This window comes from Zingiber officinale, chromosome 1A (assembly GCF_018446385.1).
Source record: "Zingiber officinale cultivar Zhangliang chromosome 1A, Zo_v1.1, whole genome shotgun sequence".
Lineage (NCBI taxonomy): Eukaryota > Viridiplantae > Streptophyta > Magnoliopsida > Zingiberales > Zingiberaceae > Zingiber > Zingiber officinale.
Window position 1 is genome coordinate 160,632,757 of NC_055987.1, and position 19,113 is coordinate 160,651,869.

General features: G+C 36.9%; 1 protein-coding gene across 1 annotated transcript; it reads left to right on the forward strand.

Moving 5' to 3' along the window:
- The first annotated feature begins 1,530 nt into the window (after positions 1 to 1,530).
- On the forward strand, positions 1,531 to 5,959 carry LOC122038192 (glutamine synthetase leaf isozyme, chloroplastic-like). Its single transcript, XM_042597826.1, has 14 exons — positions 1,531 to 1,683; positions 2,375 to 2,657; positions 3,024 to 3,063; positions 3,173 to 3,276; positions 3,378 to 3,426; positions 3,542 to 3,648; positions 3,776 to 3,863; positions 4,074 to 4,202; positions 4,505 to 4,579; positions 4,966 to 5,019; positions 5,105 to 5,142; positions 5,276 to 5,435; positions 5,522 to 5,582; positions 5,689 to 5,959. Exons 2-14 carry the CDS (start codon positions 2,401 to 2,403, stop codon positions 5,826 to 5,828), a joined length of 1,302 nt encoding a protein of 433 aa, XP_042453760.1. The 5' UTR covers positions 1,531 to 1,683; positions 2,375 to 2,400; the 3' UTR covers positions 5,829 to 5,959.
- The last annotated feature ends 13,154 nt before the right edge of the window (positions 5,960 to 19,113 follow it).

Genomic DNA, 19,113 nt, shown 5'->3' on the forward strand with positions numbered 1-19,113 from the left:
CTTTCTCAAAGATTTTGAATACGAGTTTAACTTTATATGATAAATTTGTTAGGACTTTAAAAAGGTTTATAATAAATTTTTTAATTTTAAAATTCTATAATAAATTTATTAGAACAATTATGACAATAAAAGACAACTCGAAATTTGACAGTCGAGTATAACATACACATACGATAAATATCGACCTTCTCAACCGAACGATCCAATGCTCGACAACGAGTGATTTCACTGTCATGCGCAGCCAACATGCAGCAAAGAAGTAAATGATGCTGATCGAGCGATCTTTTGGATGAAGGGATTTTATTTCCAAGAAATTATTCTACGGAAATTCGATCCTGCTGTGACAAAATCTACGAGAGTTTTCATAGTTCAGCAAAATATTGTTCCAAATATTAGTCACTTCATCAGCGAAGTCACACCCTAAAAGCAAACAATAGCTGCTACTAATACCGCAGATGAGATAAACAAGCAAAGACGCCAAATTCGAGCTCTGAAATATAGTAAGAACCCGCCATTACTCTGAACTAAGTTTCTCATTCACTCAAGAAGGTCGTATAACAAACAGAGCTGCTGAATTAAAGAGAGCAGCAGAGGGAAGACAACGCCAACTAATCTCAAATCGCTACATGGTCATCGTCATCGCGCACCCGCAGCAGAAAAAGAAGAGCTTGGCGAGGGAATGCCAATCTCCACCCAGGGGGCCTTCCTCGGTTGGCCACCGCCCGGAGACGCCAGCACACGCAGGCCGCCACGCAGATGACGTGTGGGCCCCAATTGATGCTGCGGAACAACAGCACCATCGCCGTCTCGTTCAGGATCCCCGTGTGAGTATCGCTGGCGTAGGCATAGCCGCCAATGATCGGGGAGGCGGCGCCGCGGTCGGCTTCGACGGATGCAGTTTTCATTCTTTCTACTCTGCTCCATCGATCTCTTGCCTCCATCACATCCTAAGTTCCTAACTGCCAAGTTTTCTTGTTTGCAATGTATCGAAATGAATTGAATGTCCATTCGCACAAGAACATTAGAACAAAAAGGCTGCGCAGAAATAGAATGGAGCAAACAGATTTAATTTGTATTGGATCGGTTGCAAAATAATTATGCCGTTTATATTATAAAATGAGTTCCTCCAAATGGGGACATGATCTGAACTTCTAAGCCGCCGTATGTGCATATCTCTGCGTGCCATAGTATGGATCAACTCTTTTCATTGCGGATATAAAAACCAAAAAGCCCTCATGGAAACGACAATAAAATTAATTCAATTTCTAGTTTTATTATAATTCTCTCTGCCATCGAAGTCAAATAGTAGTAATGTGGCATCGACATGCTGTATGTCCAATCCATTTGGCATATGGTAACTTGCCAAAAAAAAATAAGTAATTATTACAAACTGCAATTATTAACTTGAACATGATCAAGAATAGAGAGAAGGCAAGATGTGGTCAACGTTATCTAGATATGGCTTCATGTTGTCCCCAAAACGCAGGGGCCAACTCTCGACCACCCAAGAATCCAACCCTATCTGCTCTGCAAAAGCCAAACCATGTTCCTCTACACTATTTTAGCCAGTCAATTGTTTTCCAATATAAACAACTTTGCCTCCTTTTCTGCACAAGGATTGCCTTCTCCTCCCTCCATCTTTCTCACTTGCAGGCTCACTGCCCAACCCTGCTTCTCTCTCTGGTAAGCATGCCTCCTCTCACTACTGCAACCATTTCATTAGCTATGCAGTTTATGTTACCGATTTCCGGTTTCTTTTAGCAATTTTATGGCATTCTAATATTGCCTCCTTGTGTTACCGGTTGTACTCATTGTGTGCATGTGAGTAGCATGCATGGTCCAATGACTTTTTCATTGTACTTTTTATCTTTTAAACCTATTTTTTTCTTTCTGGATTTATTGTGTTTGAAACTCTAGGATAAAACATATCTCGGCAGTTATTTTCTTTTTGGTGTTTATATTCCCTTTTGGGAGTCTTATCTTCTTTTCTTTAAACCCAAGGGAGTATAGTGCAAGGAGAGAAAGAGGAAATTACCGAGTTGACTTTTTGAAGAAACTGGAATCATTGGGATTATGGTTTGTGAGAGGATCCAATTCCAGTGATAGTATTTGATGCTTTGACCATTTCATGTTTCTATTTGGTTATGCTATACAGCCAAACCATATCTGTTTCAAGATTTGACTTTTACTCTATGGAACATCAAGCTATTTCATTTCAAAACATGTGTTTTTAAGAGAAGATGAAGAACAAGGGCTTCTTTTTTCTAATATGAATAGGATACGCCAAAAGGAAATTACTATAGCATATATTCTGATCAAATATGGGTTTCTGATTTTGATGTTCTTCCCTTGTATTGATTGCTTGTATTGGAAGGTCTGCGAGGGTAGCAGAAAGGCAACATGGCTAAAATGATGGTGTCTCCCATGCAATGCAAAATGGATTTTCCAGGCAAATCATTTCAGGCAGGGTCCATGCTAACATCAAAGATGTGGAATTCTTCAATGTTAAATGCTCAAAGACCTAAAACTAGAAGATGCATTTCTGCATTCAAAGTGCTCGCTGTAAAGTCTGAAAATGGTGTTGTGCCTAGGTTGGAGTACTTACTTAATCTGGACACAAAACCTTACACTGATAAAATCATCGCTGAATACATCTGGTATGCCACAAGCATCTCTGTTCATAATTTCTGAACCTTATAGAACTAGTCTATAAGATGAAGTAACGTGACTTTGAAAGAATAATAGAATGCAAAATCTTAGCTCAGTTACTTGTTTTTTCTATTACATCAAGTTTTATTTTAGCACCAAAAAAAAATTGTTAACGTAATGAATAACAGTATGAATTATACCTGCAGTTTAGTCTTGCTTAAAGTTCAATGGAGGATAAGCTCCATATAGTTGTCACTAACTTAAGCCTAATTTAATTTAAAGCACAACTTATTCTATATATGACAGAACTTATTTTGGATACCTGATATTATGTGGGTATTGGATGTAATAAAATCTTTCTCAACTTCAACTAGGATCGGAGGAACTGGTATTGACCTCCGAAGCAAATCAAGGGTATGTGTTTTTTAACATCTATTTTGGCTGTTTCTATAAGAGCAATCAAGCAGAGACCTGTAGAAAAATATTTTTCTCATGTTTGTTAACAGTTTTTAAACATGGTCAGACTATATCAAGTCCTGTGGAACACCCATCTGAGTTGCCAAAATGGAACTATGATGGATCAAGCACTGGTCAAGCTCCCGGAGAAGATAGTGAAGTTATTCTATAGTAAGATAGATAATGCTTAGTCTTTATGTTTTGTCTCTATCAAGATTGCAAAATGAAAGTTCTCAGTTTCCTTTGTTCTAAGCTATTACTTTTATCAACAGTCCTCAAGCTATTTTTAAGGATCCATTTCGAGGAGGAAACAATATATTGGTTAGTATATTCTGCTGGTACAAATTTTCTGATCTCAAACAAACAAGCAAAAAGTTAAAAAGTTTCGAACTTACACTAATTACTTCTTGAGCATTGACACATGTTTGTTATGAAGGTAATTTGTGATTCATATACTCCAAGTGGAGAGCCTATCCCTACCAACAAGAGACACAGAGCTGCGCAGATATTCAGTGACCAAAAGGTCATTGACGAAGTTCCTTGGTAAGATAAAGCATAGTTGTCTTGAGACCACCAGTTCCTTTTCTTGTGCAGTTGTGTAATAGATCCGTCTTGTTTTCAATTTGCCAAACTAAGATGTTTTCTTTATAATACTGTACAATACTTGTAGGTATGGTATCGAGCAAGAGTACACCTTACTTCAAACTAACGTGAAGTGGCCTCTTGGCTGGCCTGTGGGAGGCTATCCTGGCCCTCAGGTAACTTATTTTTCATTTTCCTGGCAACCACTTGAATTATGTCAAGAAGATGAGAATGAAAGGAGGAGCTACACTATCACAATTATTCTAGTTATTCCTTAATTTGCCCATCAAAAGAGGGATAAAAACACGAGAAAAACTGATACATCCTCTATGTTACACTTCTTGGTTTCTAACACGTTAATAATCATAGACAATATAATATCGCAGGGGCCTTACTACTGTGCGGTAGGTGCTGATAAGACGTTTGGTCGTGATATCTCAGATGCTCATTACAAGGCATGTCTGTATGCTGGAATCAACATAAGTGGAACTAATGGGGAGGTTATGCCTGGCCAGGTATTGTTTCCTTCTGTTTCTTGAGTGCAATACTGATCTTTATTTCATTCATATGTTGATCTCCTAAAATTTTGACATTACTGAAACACTAATTCTATTAAAATAATATCTTGCTTTCCTCAGTATACTATTTGGTAGATGGTTCCATATTAATGTACGATTTCTCAAATGACAATTGGTATTTTTCAGAAGTTTCACTGTTAGGATAGAAATTGTATCATGGTCTATGATGTTCTTTCTTCAGATATATTTGAGGCTTTCTCAACTTCAATAGATAGATAACGGAAGATGTATTTATGCAGTGGGAGTACCAAGTTGGACCCAGCGTCGGAATTGAAGCAGGGGATCACATATGGGCTTCAAGATACATTCTTGAGGTAATGTTTTTTTCTCTCCCCAATCTCAAAACAGAAGGAAAGATTGAGCAACATTTTATTGTTTTCCTTAATCTTTCATGAAATTTGTATTGTCTATTTATCTTAGAGATCTCTTTTCTATAAAATGCTTGAATGTTACATGTGTTGGTGCAAAAACCACAGCTTAATCTCCATTTAGCATCTTGATATTTGTTACTGCTACATATTCAGAAAGGAAGTACTTGTTTGAAACGATGAGATCCTGATCACTCAAGTTATTCGAGATCATTTTTGTTTCAATTTTTTCTCAGTTTTTTAACATAAGATATGATGATTATTTACGATCAAGAATTCTTGGTGTTCAAGTCCTTTTTTTCACTTAATGATTATGTTTTTGCCATATCTAGAGAATTACTGAGCAAGCAGGAGTTGTTCTTACTCTTGATCCAAAACCAATTGAGGTACTTGCATTCTTTGTTCGAAATGCATTGACTTTTATGTGCGGATATATCAGAAATAATTTTGAGTTGTTCGTAATGCGGTTAGGGTGACTGGAATGGTGCCGGATGCCACACGAATTACAGGTAAGAGGTCCATGTGGAGTTAAGTCTTTTGAAAAAAATTGTATCATAGTTCTTCTTTCCGACAAATATGTTTTTTGTTAAAATTGTCAATATGTTCATCTGATTGACTTGATTTAGATGCTTGGTAATGCAGCACCAAGAGCATGAGAGAAGAAGGTGGCTTTGAAGTAATAAAGAAGGCAATCCTCAACCTGTCGCTCAGGCACAAGGAGCACATCAGTGCATATGGAGAAGGTAATGAAAGGAGGTTGACCGGGAAACATGAGACAGCGAGCATAAACACCTTTTCCTGGGTACATAACTGAAAACTTACTTCACATTTTTCTTTGATTTTGCCTATTTTGAATGCTTAGAATGTTCAGTAAGAACTTTGTAACAGGGAGTCGCGAATCGTGGTTGCTCCATTCGCGTGGGACGTGAAACTGAAAAGCAAGGCAAAGGTTTGTTCTCATTTTTCCATGCCTGCCTTTTCTTTGTCAAGATCATGCATGTCATATAAGTTTGGAAGAAGAGTTCCATCTTCGACTTGGTTTCGAATAATTTCAGGATACTTGGAGGATCGTCGGCCAGCTTCAAACATGGACCCCTATGTGGTGATCTCACTTTTGGCTGAAACTACGATTCTTTGGCAACCCACACTCGAAGCAGAGGCTCGTGCTGCTAAGGAGCTGCAGTTGCAAGTGTGAGTATTCTTAATGGTGAAGCCTCGATCCTCAATATCGCGATATTCATGTATTCAATCAGTCTATTTGGTACTTGTTATTGTCATTGTACAATTTCCACATGAATGGCTTTCTAGCGTTGTGTACTTCTTTAATCTCAGTCCTTTTAACTTGTCAACTGAAGGGCATCCATTGGTTTTGTTTATTCGATATCATAATATTCAGATTCAGCAAAGAATAAGGCCGTGCAATATTTAAAATTCAGAAATAGAACATATTAGTCTTCATCAAATTCATTCCTATTCAATGAAGTTTAATTATTTATGTGAGTGAAAGGGCATTTACCATTAATTACTCCTAAAAAATGTAGAATATCTTCAATTAAAGAATTAATTATAATCCTTGAACATTGTATTATTTCATTTGTTATATGAAGACAAAATTCACAAGAAATGAAAAGGTACTAAAGGTTTTATAATGGTCTGGAGCTCAAAATGTTCAAAGATTGCTACGAGTTCAGTTAATTCATTGCTAGATATGACTTGAGGTTGATTATAATTCAGGTTTAAGCTCGAAATTGCCAATAAATAATAAATAGTAGCAGATTTTTTTAATTATTAAATGATTTGATTGATCACTATTTTTTCTTAACTAATAAGACGTTCGATTAGATGGAAGATTCAGTAAACCTTTTGTTTGGGGGCAATCAATCAAATATATTAAATTTGATATATAGAAAATATTTTGTGGAACTGTAATTTCCTATTATTCCACAACCAATTGGCAGTAAGAACTGTTATTTTCTATTATTCTGCAACTAATTTGTAGAATCAATCTATAGAAATAATGAGTAATGATACTCGGATGGGAAAAATATTAGATAAAATTTAAGAAATAGGCACATAAATTAGTAGTCTATTATTTTTATTTTAATATGTCTCGTGAGATTTTTCTTTTACATGTCATTTTTCATAAATAACTGTCTCCGCAATGCCAATAGACAAAGACTACGCAAGCAACGATGCCAGTCATCGAGGTGTGGGAAGAGAACTTGTTAGAGTAATTTGACTTGATTGCCCTTCTCCGCCCCATCTTCCCAATCGTCGCCTTGGACACCGAGTTCTCTGGATTCCTGCGCTTCACCTCTCGCCACGCCTCCGAGGTGGAGAGATATTCCGACCGCAAGTACAACGTCGACAATCTACGCATCATCCAGCTTGGCATCGCCCTTTTTTATGCTATCGTCAACCAGCCAATGCCCCGCGTGGCATGGCAGATCAATTTTTCTGATTTTGACCCCGACGTGGATTATTGCTCGCCGGAGCCCATGCGCATGTTGAAGAACAGCGGCATCAACCTATAGAGAAACCGACGTGAGGGTGTTTCTTCTGTTCGTTGTGCCGCTCTGCTCCGAGAGAAGTCGTTCGGCCACCACCACCACAACGGTTCATTTGTGACATTCCACAGCCCCTACGTGACCAGTGGAAAGCCGCTACCGGAGACGCTGAGCGAGTTCATAGCGGCTGCGAGTAGTATTTTCAACGGAAGACTTTACGACCTCAAGTACATGGCGAGACTCTGCCATGGTGATCTCCTTGGCGGAGAGCTTGACCTGATGAAGCTTGCGAGTCTATTGAACGTGGAGGCCAATGGAGTGGCTTGTTGGAAATTAAACTTTATTTTTAAAGATAGAAGTTGTTGATAAAGTTTGTGAAGATAAATGATGAGGTGATAATTTTTGATGAAAGTTTGTGATATGATAGAATTTGATGAGGTGACAATGATAAAAATAAGAGTTTCATGAAGATAGAATAAAAAAAAATCTAGTGTTTATCTAATAAGTGTATAAATATGTACTTTTTTTCAATGAATGAAGTAAGTTGAATTTTTGTTTTATTCTTCTTCTCTTTCACGTAGAGATTCTTCTCCTCTTCCACATTATTTTCTCCCATAATTTCTTTTATTTCTTCTATAATAATTCTTTTTCTAATAAAGTGGTATCAGAGTCATGTCTAATGAAGGTATGGTTCCCTTCCAAGTTCCAAGACTCAAGGCGAGTAATTATGATAATTGGAATATCAAGATGAAGGCACTTCTTGGAGCTCATGATGTTTGGGAGATTATAGAAAAAGGCTACGTTAAGCCACATGATAACTCGATACTATCTTCAATTGAAAAAGACAGTCTAAGAGATTTAAGAAAGAGACAAAAAAGCTCTCTTCCTTATTTATCAAACTTTAGATGAGGACGGTTTTAAGAAAATCTCAAATGCTACTTCGGTCAAACAAGTATGGGAAAAGCTCCAAGTCTCATATCAAGGAGAAGAAAAGGTAAAAAAGGTAACACTTCAAACATTAAGGACAATTTGATGCTCTTTGTATAAAGGAAGGCGAATTGGTATCCGATTACTTTTTTAGAGTCTCTACCATTTTCAATCAACTAAAGAGAAATGATGAGAAACTAGAAGAAGTAACTATCATTGAGAAAATTCTTCGATCACTGGATTCAAAATTTGATAGCATTACAACCATCATAGAAAAGACCAAGGATCTACAAGCCATGATAATAGAGCAACTCCTGAGTTCATTACAAGCCCATGAAGGAAAGAAGAAGATAAATAAAGAAATTACTCAACAACTCCTAAAGATGTCTCTTCAACCGACAAAGAAAGATGAAAGCTTCAATAACAATAAAAGTCAACGTGGAAGAGGTCATGGATCTGGGCGAGGCCGTCCTAATGAGAAAGGATGGGTTTCCAACAACAATAATGAAAGAGGAGAACATTCAACAAGAGGACATGGAAGAGAGTACACAAACTCGAGGTATGATACATCTCAAGTTAAGTGCTACAATTGTGACAAATTTGGGCATTATGCTAAAGAGTATAGATCGCCCAAGAACAAAGTATATGAAAGAGCAAACTATATAGAAGAAAGGAAAGAAGAAAATGTCACTCTACTGCTAGCATATAAAGATAATGAAAGAGGCGTACATACAATTTGGTATCTCGACACTGGTGCAAGCAACCATATGTGTAGGAAAAGGAACATGTTCGTAGAGCTTGATGAATCAGTTGGTGGTAATATATCCTTCGGAGATGAATCAAAGATTGAGGTGAAAGGCAAAGGTAATATTCTCATCCGTTTGAAGAATGGAAAGCATGAATTTATCTCAAATATTTTTTTTTATGCCAAATATGAAGAGTAACATTTTGAGCTTAGGACAACTCTTGGAAAAAGGATATGATATTCATCTAAAAGATAATATCCTTATCTTGAAAGATGATATTGGTTGCTTAATTGCTAAAGTACCTATGTCAAGAAATAGAATGTTCTTGCTTAATATTCAAAATGATATTATCAATTGTCTCAAAGCTTATTATAAAGGTATCACTTGGCTATGACATCTTCGATTTGGGCATTTCGATTTTGGAGGACTAGAATTTCTTTCAAAGAAGGAGATAGTAAGAGGACTACCATGCATCAAACATCCTGATCAATTATGTGAAGCATGTCTATGTGGGAAGCAATTTAAAAGAGGTTTTCCAAAGGAGTCAAATTCAAGAGCTAAAAAGTCACTTAAACTTATACACACGAATGTTTGCAGCCCGATAAAACCAAGTTCACTTGGTAAGAGTAATTATTTCATTCTTTTGATAGATGACTTTTCTCAGAAAACTTGGATATACTTCTTGAAGCAAAAATCGGAGGTCTTCGGTATATTCAAGAAATTTAAAGCTATCGTAGAAAAGGAGAGCGGTCTCGAGATCAAAGTTATGCGTTCTGATCGAGGAAGAGAATTTACCTCAAAGGACTTTCAAGAATTTTGTGAAGCCAACAGAATACGACGACCCTTGATGGTTCCAAGATCCCCTCAATAAAATGGAGTGGCGCAAAGAAAGAATCGAACCATCCTTGACATGGCAAGGAGCACTCTCAAAAGTAAGAGGCTACCAAAGGAACTGTGGGTAGAAGCGGTTGTATGTACAGTATACTTATCCAACCGATCATCAACAAGGAGTGTGTGGGGCAAGACACCACAAGAAGCATGGAGCGGAAGGAAAAATGGAATTTCTCATCTAAGAGTTTTTGGGAGTATAGCTCACGTTTATGTGCCTGATGAAGCAAGAAGCAAACTGGATGATAAAGTAGGATCGTTGCGGCCGGCTAGGAGGGGGTTGTTGGATATCCTGCTAACACAAAAAGACAAACCCTCCTCGAACTCTTTAAACTAACACTTGCATAAATAATAAAGTAAGCTGATAAATTAAAAGCATAAAGAAAAAGCGAGGCACAAAAGGTTTACATGGTTACAACCGATGTGGTTGTTAATCCAAGGAAGATTAAGCTCACTAAAAATCTCCTTCAGGCGGAGAAGCCTCGTACAGCAATGTAGCGCAGAAAACAGAAGCTAAACTAGAACAGAAGCGCACAAGTATTTGGAATTACAATTTTGAGTTCATTGAAAAGTTTCTGGACCAAGACTATATTTATAGCCTTGGTCGGGGCGCCTGGAAGGGTTCCGGGCGCCTGGAAGGGTTCCGGGCGCCCTAGGGGGGATAAAACTTATCCCCCAACGTTCAGATCAAGTCAAAACTCGATCTGCTCAATTTTACTGCTCAGGGCGCCCCGGACTGCTCCGGGCGCCCCGGACTGCTCTGGGCGCCCCGGAGCCCAAAGTCAACAGTTGTTGACTTTTTCGTCCGGGACTTCTTCTCTGGTTCAGTCCCGCCTCGATCCGGTTCTTCTCCTCCGGATCCGCTCGCTTGGGTGATCTCTACCATCCGGAAAAGGGCTCACCCGAACCCAACTTCCGGTCTTCTCGAGCAGCCTTCCGCTCGGCTTCTCATCCCTCGGAATCATTGCGTGTTTCCTTCTCGTCCACCAGCGTACTCATCCGCAGTCTTTGTCCCTCGGTCACACCGCATGCCGACCTTCTCGCTAGCTACGTCTCTTGCTCCTCGAGCAATCTTCCGCTCCGGCTTTCGTCCCTCGGAACCACCGCACGCTTCCGCAGCACCTCGTCCCTCGGACTGCCGTCCTTCTCGCTAACTGCGTCTTCCGCTCGACTACATGTGTTCTTAAGCTCCTGCACACTTAGACACAAGGTTAGAAACAAACAGGGTCTAACTTAACTTATTGATCACACCAAAACAACCTTGGGGTTCCAACAATCTCCTCCTTTTTGGTGTGATCAACCCAAGTTAAGCTAGGGTCAAAAATAGATATGAAATTAAAAATTTATTGCAATAACATGCAACATGATAGAAAAAATTAAATTTCAACCATTCCAAATTTTAATTTTCAATTTGCTACCTCCCCCTAGACTTATACTTCCCCTTCTCCCCCTTTGATCACAATAAAAATGGGGTACAACAAGAATCTAAGGGTTAATATAATGAAAATATATATCAATGATTTTCAAGGAAAATATTTCCAAGTCAAGGAAAATTTCTGAGTCAAGAAATAACTTTTGAAAAAAAAATTTCAAGTATTTGTCATCAAAAAACTTTCTAAGCTGAAAAGTTTATGCAAGAAAATTTAAGAGAATTGATAACATTAAAAGAAATTTTCTATGCATTTATTTATTTATTTATATATTCTAATGCTTTTATCAGAAAATTTTAAATTTCCATTTTAATTTATCATAATTTCTTAACTTTGAAGCAAGAAACTTTGAGCATGTAGAAATTTGTGCAAATTGTAACATGTCATTTTCTATTGTATTTTGAATTCCTAATTTGCAAAGATACTTCAATAATATAAACTTGATAAAGTTTTTCAACAATACTTCTGATTTGCAAACTTCCTTCGACAAAATATTTTGTAATTTGCAAAAGTATTTTGACAACATAAATTTGCAACAATCTGTGGATAATAGATTTACTACTCCAAAAAACTCTTTCGATAATATCTCTAATTTGCAAACTTTGTTCGAAAAAATGTTTCGAAATTTGTAAGATTCTTTTGTCAAATCATTTTGCGATTCGAAAAACTCTTTCAACGAGATAATTTGTACTTCGGGAAAATTTTTAGATTCGGAAAAAGTTTTCGAAAAAATACTTTGTGATTCGCAAGAATCTTTCGTCAAAACATTTTGTAATTCGAAATTTTTTTCTGATGATTCAATTTTTTATTTGCAAAAATTTTCATGTAATTTGATTAATTGAACCAGTTGTTCAGAGGGTAGAGGTCATACCTTACTTACCTCGTCAGTCGTTGATTCTCCCCTGTTGAGTTGCTTTCTTCCAATATCTCTCCCCCTTCATTGATGCTCACTTGGGATGAGCTTTCTGTGTCCTCGGGATGGAGATCGACTATCTCGACAGTTTCCTTATTCTCGGACTGTTCTGGCATTGAATCGGTGTTGGATTCATCCTCGACATTGGCTGGTTCTTCATAGATCTTCAAGAACTTTTCCCAAAGTTCTTTTACATTTTTGTACTCTCCGACTCTATCGAGATCTTCTTTTCGTATTACGGTTAGAAGATGGAATTCAGCTCACCCGTTTGCCATAAACTCGTCACATCGCTTCTTGTTCCAGAGGCGTAGATCGAGTTCTTCTCCATTCGTTGTCTTTGGTGCTTCATAGCCAGATTTTAATATGAAAGAAATACCAACATCAGAATTAAGATATACCTCCATTTGTTTCTTCCATGAAGAAAACTCCCCCTTGAATGCTGGTGGATATTCGCTAGCTCCGGCCATCGTTTTGTTGCTTCAGACGGCGGTTAGTCCTTCTGAGGCGAATTTGGCTCTGATACCACTTGTAGGATCGTTGCGGCTGACTATGAGGGGGTTGTTGGATATCCTGCAAACACAAAAAGACAACCCTCCTCGAACTCTTTAAACTAACACTTGCATAAATAATAAAGTAAGCTGATAAATTAAAAGCATAAAGAAAAAGCGAGGCACAAAAGGTTTACTTGGTTATAACCGATGTGGTTGTTAATCCAAGGAAGATTAAGCTCACTAAAAATCTCCTTCAGACGGAGAAGCCTCGTACAGCAATGTAGCGCAGAAAACAGAAGCTAAACTAGAACAGAAGCGCACAAGTGTTTGGAATTACAATTTTGAGTTCATTGAAAAGCTTCTGGACCAAGGCTATATTTATAGCCTTGGTCGAGGCGCCTGGAAGGGTTCCGGGCATCCTGGGGGGGATAAAACTTATCATCCAACGTTCAGATCGAGTCAAAACTCGATCTGGTCAATTTTACTGCTCAGGGCGCCCCGGAGGGCTCCGGGCGCCCTAGAGCCCAAAGTCAACAGTTGTTAACTTTTTCGTCCGGGACTTCTTCTCTGGTTCAGTCCCACCTTGGTCCGGTTCTTCTCCTCTGGATCCGCTCGCTTGGGTGATCTCTGCCATCCGGAAAAGGGCTCACCCGAACCCAACTTCCGATCTTCTCGAGCAGCCTTCCGCTCCGGCTTCTCGTACCTTAGAATCGTTGCGTGTTTCCTTCTCATCCACCAGCGTACTCATCCGCAGTCTTCGTCCCTTGGTCGCACCGCGTGCCGACCTTCTCGCTAGCTGCGTCTCTTACTCCTCTAGCAATCTTCCGCTCCAGCTTTCGCCCCTCGGAACCACCGCACGCTTCCTTCTCGTCCACCGAGGTACTCTTCCGCAGCACCTCGTCCCTCGGACTGCCATCCTTCTCGCTAGCTGCGTCTTCCGCTCGACTACCTGTGTTCCTAAGCTCCTGCACACTTAGACACAAGGTTAGAAACAAACAGGACCTAACTTAACTTGTTGATCACACCAAAACAACCTTGGGGTTCCAACAGATAAAAATAAGAAGTTTATTTTTATTAGCTATAATACTAATTCAAAAGTGTATAAGCTATACAATCTAGATACTGGGAAGATAATTATCAGCCGGGATGTTGTATTTAATGAAGAAGAAGAATGGAATTGAGAATCTCAAAATGAAGATTACAACTTATTCCCATACTTTAAAGAAAAAAATGTGAAGCAACCAAGGGTGGAGCAAACAAGAGAGGATCCTACTACTTCATTGGTAACACCAACATCAAGTACTCAAGAAAATTCATCTACATCAACTTCAAGTGAAAGAGTACCACGCTTTAGAAATTTACGGGAAATTTATGAGATAACTGAAAATCAAGATAATATTACTCTGTTTTGTCTCTTTCTGAATTGTGAACCAATAGATTTCTAAGAAGCTATAAAGAGCAAAAAGTGGAAAGATGAGATGGATGAAGAAATCAATGCGGTCAAGAAGAATGGTACATGGGAGTTAACTCCACTTCCTGAAGGGCATAAGACGATTGGTGTGAAGTGGGTGTACAAAATAAAGAAAAATGCCAAAGGAGCAGTTCAAAGATACAAAGCAAGATTGGTGACAAAAGGCTATAGTCAAAGATCTGGCATTGACTATGATGAGGTATTCACTCCTGTTGCTCGATTAGAAACTGTCAGACTAATCATTGCTTTTGCAAGCCAAAATGAGTGGAGAATATATCAAACGGATGTAAAATCTATTTTTTAAAATGGAATTCTCGAATAAGAAGTTTATATTCGGCAGCCATCAGGTTATGAAGTCAAAGGAGAAGAAGACAATGTTCTAAAATTGAAGAAGGCTCTCTACGGCCTAAGTAGGCACCAAGGGCATGGAATAACTAGATAGACAAGTACTTGCAAGAGAAAGGCTTCATCAAACATCCCTATGAACATGCACTATACATTCAGAGAAAGGATAAAGATGTTTTGATTATATGCCTATATGTTGATAACTTGATATTCACATGAAGCAAACCAAGTATGTTTGGAGAATTCAAAAAAGCAATGACTAAGGAGTTTGAGATAACTGATATTAGGCTCATGACATACTATTTGGGCATCGAAGTGAACCAAAGGGAAAATGAAATCTTCATCTCACAAGCAGGTTATGCAAGAGAGATATTAGAAAAGTCAAGATGAATAACAGTAAGTCTATAAATACCCCAGTAGAATGTGGAGTCAAGCTATCAAAGCATGATGAAGGAGGAAAAGTTGATCCAATATTTTTCAAGAGCTTGGTTGGAAGTTTACAATACTTGACGCGCACAAGGCCTGATATCCTTTATGCTGTTGGACTTGTTAGCCGCTACAGGGAAGATCCAACTATCATCCACCTTAAGATTGCTAAGAGAATTTTGCGTTATATCAAAGGTACGATAGATTTTGGATTGCTTTACAGTTCAAACTTGAAGGATATAACGACAGTGATTGGGGTGGAGATATGGATGATAGAAAAAACACTATGAGATTTGTGTTCTTTATGGGAGATATAGCTTTCACTTGGATGTCAAAGAAACAACATATTGTTATACTTTCTACTTGTGAAGCGGAATACGTGGCTACGACCTCGTGTGTTTGTCATGTTATTTGGCTTAGAAATTTATTGAATGAGCTATGCTTACCACAAGGAGAGGAAACTAAGATTCGAGTTGATAACAAGTCTACAATAGCACTATCAAAGAATCCAATTTTCTATGATAGAAGTAAGCACATCGATACGCGTTATCACTATATCAGAAAGTGCATTACAAGAAAAGAGGTGCAAGTGGAATACATAAAGTCTCAAGATGAAGTTGCTGACATTTTTACTAAGCCTCTCAAATTTGAAGACTTCATCAAGATGCGATATTTGCTTGGAGTCACAAAATCAAGTTTAAGAGGGGGTGTTGGAAATTAAACTTTATTTTTAGAGATAAAAGTTGTTGATAAAAGTTTGTGAAGATGGAATGATAAGGTAACAATTCTTGATGAAAGTTTGTGATAGGATAGAATTTGATAAGGTGACAATCATGATAAGAATAAGAGTTTCATGGAAATATAATAAAAAAAAATCTAATGTCTATCTAATAAGTTTATAAATATGTATCTTTTTCCAATGAATAAAGCAAGTTGAGTTTTTGTTTTATTCTCCTTCTCTTCCATATAGAGATTCTCCTCCTCATACACATTATTTTCTCCCATAATTTTTTTTATTTCTTCTCCAATAATTCTTTTTTCAACATGGTCACCTGGCTGGATTCGACAGTTTGGTCATAGGACTAAATTTCCACAAGATGAGTGAGAGGTGGATGGTAGAGGAGGAGCGAGATTCCATGATCCCCTATGGTTTGCAAAGTACTTGCCAAGAAATCAAGAACACTTCCTCTTTTAATAATCCTCTTCGCCACCCGACAATTTTACCGATAAGATTCATGATACAACCACCTCTTTTAATAATCCTCTTCACCGCCCGATGATTTTACCAATAAGATTCATGATACAATCGTCGATGATGAGTCCACCTTGTACTTGGTTTCGATTGATTCCACCTCGTAACTCTTTCCCTGGCACTGGTGTCACCATGCCCTACATTAGTTTGTAGTTATCATGCTGCTTATCGTCGGTACATAGAACTCTGTTACTAGTCGAATTAGCATTCTAACTGTCTGATAAATTTTGATATTGTGATTTATCTAGAGTGATATTGTAATCGGACTTAGCGCAAACTATTGATTTCATTGATTTGATTGCGAATATCAAAAATAATCTGTTAATTCAGAAGAATATCATAAATATTTGAACAAGTTTTGATTTGACTGGTTAAAGATCATGTGATTGAATCAAAAATTATGCCCGATCAAAATTTACAAAAAGGTTTCAAAAGTCTGGGCTATATATGCTGCTCCGTAGAGTAGTCCCACCCGTGCGTTCGAATGTATCATCTGCAGATTTAAAGGATCACTTTCACTAAAAAGGACAAATTAACATTCTTCCAAGCTATTCATTCCTTCAGACGAGCTTGCTAGCGAAAGCAACCTGTACAGAGTGCTAAATGATTCAATAATATTGCTCCACCATAACCTATTTTTTTTAGTCCTTCTTCCGACTGTTGAGGATGAAAAATAGGTGACTCAACTCCCTCATTACGCTACCCAACTTCATTAAATCCCCATTCCCTTCCATTAGATCCTCATTAATTCAAGCTACATCAGATACACTATTCTCTTCTGCACTACTATGGAAGTTGCTGCTCTTCCCGGTCTACTTCTAAAACCCTTCCACACTTGCCCAAACAGTCCGAGTCGCAATGCCTCCTTTCTCGATAGCGCTCTGTATTTCTATGTAGACACTGATCCATCAACTACTGAAGCCATCGAACTCAAGGACAATTATGGCGGCAATGACTTCGAATTTGAAGCATCGATTTGTTTGGGGCAGCAACAGCAGCAGCTCTTGTCATTCGCTGACGAGCTTTTCCAGAGTGGTAAACTACTGCCACTTAAGCTCCCACCTCGACTTCAGACAATCACCGGAAGGAATTGTCGGCGGTCAAGCTCTTGTGCCACTTCTCCTACCCTTCTTTCGGGAGCAACGTTCAGGAATCCATTTGTTCGACGACGACATAGCTCAAAGTGCAAGGACGTTGACCCCTTCATGGTGGCCCTGGAGAAAGTGAGGAAGGAGGATACTACGAGGGGTCGAGACTCCCCTGTAAGGCGAGCTCGTTCGTTATCACCTTTGAGAAAACCAGCAGCTGGTTGGCTTCAGGAACAGACAATAGGCACAAAGAAAGGAGATCCATGCGTAAATACCCAGCCATCAATGAAGCAGACAGGGATGCATACGACTGAGGTCAGTCGAGAGATTGTCGAAAACACAGACTCTTTTGGTAGGCGATCCAATCGAAAAGTAAAATACAAGAATATCCTATTGGCATGGTCGGAAGAATTGAGGAAAGCAAACGGTGGCAAGTGGAAAATTTGGCTTAAGGAGGTGTTTATGTGCTTTGGGAATAATCTGTGAGGAAAAAAGAACGAGCTTAATATTATGTTTAGTTTAAGGAAAAAAGAAGAATTTGTTTTAATTATATCATCTATCTGTACATTGTCACGAGTAATCTTAAAAATTTGAGTGATTATCAAATTTGGCAAAAAATTTAAGTCACGAGCTTAATATTTAACAGTGAATTTTATGTGATTTCTCTCTGAGTTACTTTCTAAATTAGTTTCCTATCTACTTGACATCCTTATAAAGTATCCAAAGTGTTATTCTTGTTAAAAAAAAAAAAAATATACTTTACGTTATTTTACATGCCCCAAATATTATTGGTGTAAGGGAATTTAATTTTTTTAAGTTTAATTTTATTACTTTAGACAAGTAAATGTACCACTGAATTTTATAAGATATATTTTAAATTAAATTATTTTGGACAAATATAATAATTAAATTAAAGTATTTTAATATAGAGTCTTAAATAAATGAGAGATTGTCCGGTGTCCGATTGATTAGACGGTGACACCTTTACTAATAGGATAATGTTTAGTAGCAAACGTCTTCTAAATTTTCTAAACATATAAGGATCAAATCATATTTTTAATGAATTAACAAATAAATTTACTTTAATTCATTGCAAGCAATTTTCGATGAAAAACTTCATTCCAGGATTAATTAGTGTAAACTAGATACATATGCCAATTAAATTTTTTTTATATATAAAACTCATTTATTTTTATTTAATAATAAAATAATATATAAATAAATTTGAATATTAACTTTTTTTTATTAATGATCAAAGTTCATAAAAAAATATAAATAAATGTATTTATCAACTTACATAAAATATAATTATAAAGTTTTTCCTATGTTTATTAAATATATTAAAAATATAATAATTTATTTTTTAATCTTAAATTGTTTATAATATGTTAAAAATAATATATATATATATATATATATATATATATATATATATATATTAGATAATATTTTATCTAAATTATAAGGGTAATAATATTGTTAATTACAAATGTCTCGATAAAATTTTTAATAAATAAACTTAAACAACCATGAAAAATAATTACACTTGAACACCCTTGTACATAAATAAAGTTTAGCTCATTTACATACATTTACATCCTTACTTTAATGCTATATATTTAATGGATACAGAGGTAAAATATATTTTAAGAATTAATTTAAGATAAACAATTTTACACTATCAAAATGATTTGAGTGGAACCACATCTCTAATGGGGACTAAATTATTAAATTTAAAAAATATATCTTCATTTTTAAACCCATGACTATTAGGTGGCTTGAATTTTTATCAATTTTTTATAGACCTCATTAATATCTAGCAACATCATATATATATATATATATATATATATATATATATATATATATATATATATATATATATATATACTAAAATAGTGGACTAATAAATCTAATTTTTAGGTTTGTCACTAAGGATAATCTTAGTGGATTTATAACTTTTGATAGGATAAATGATGCAGCAAAAATAAACCTA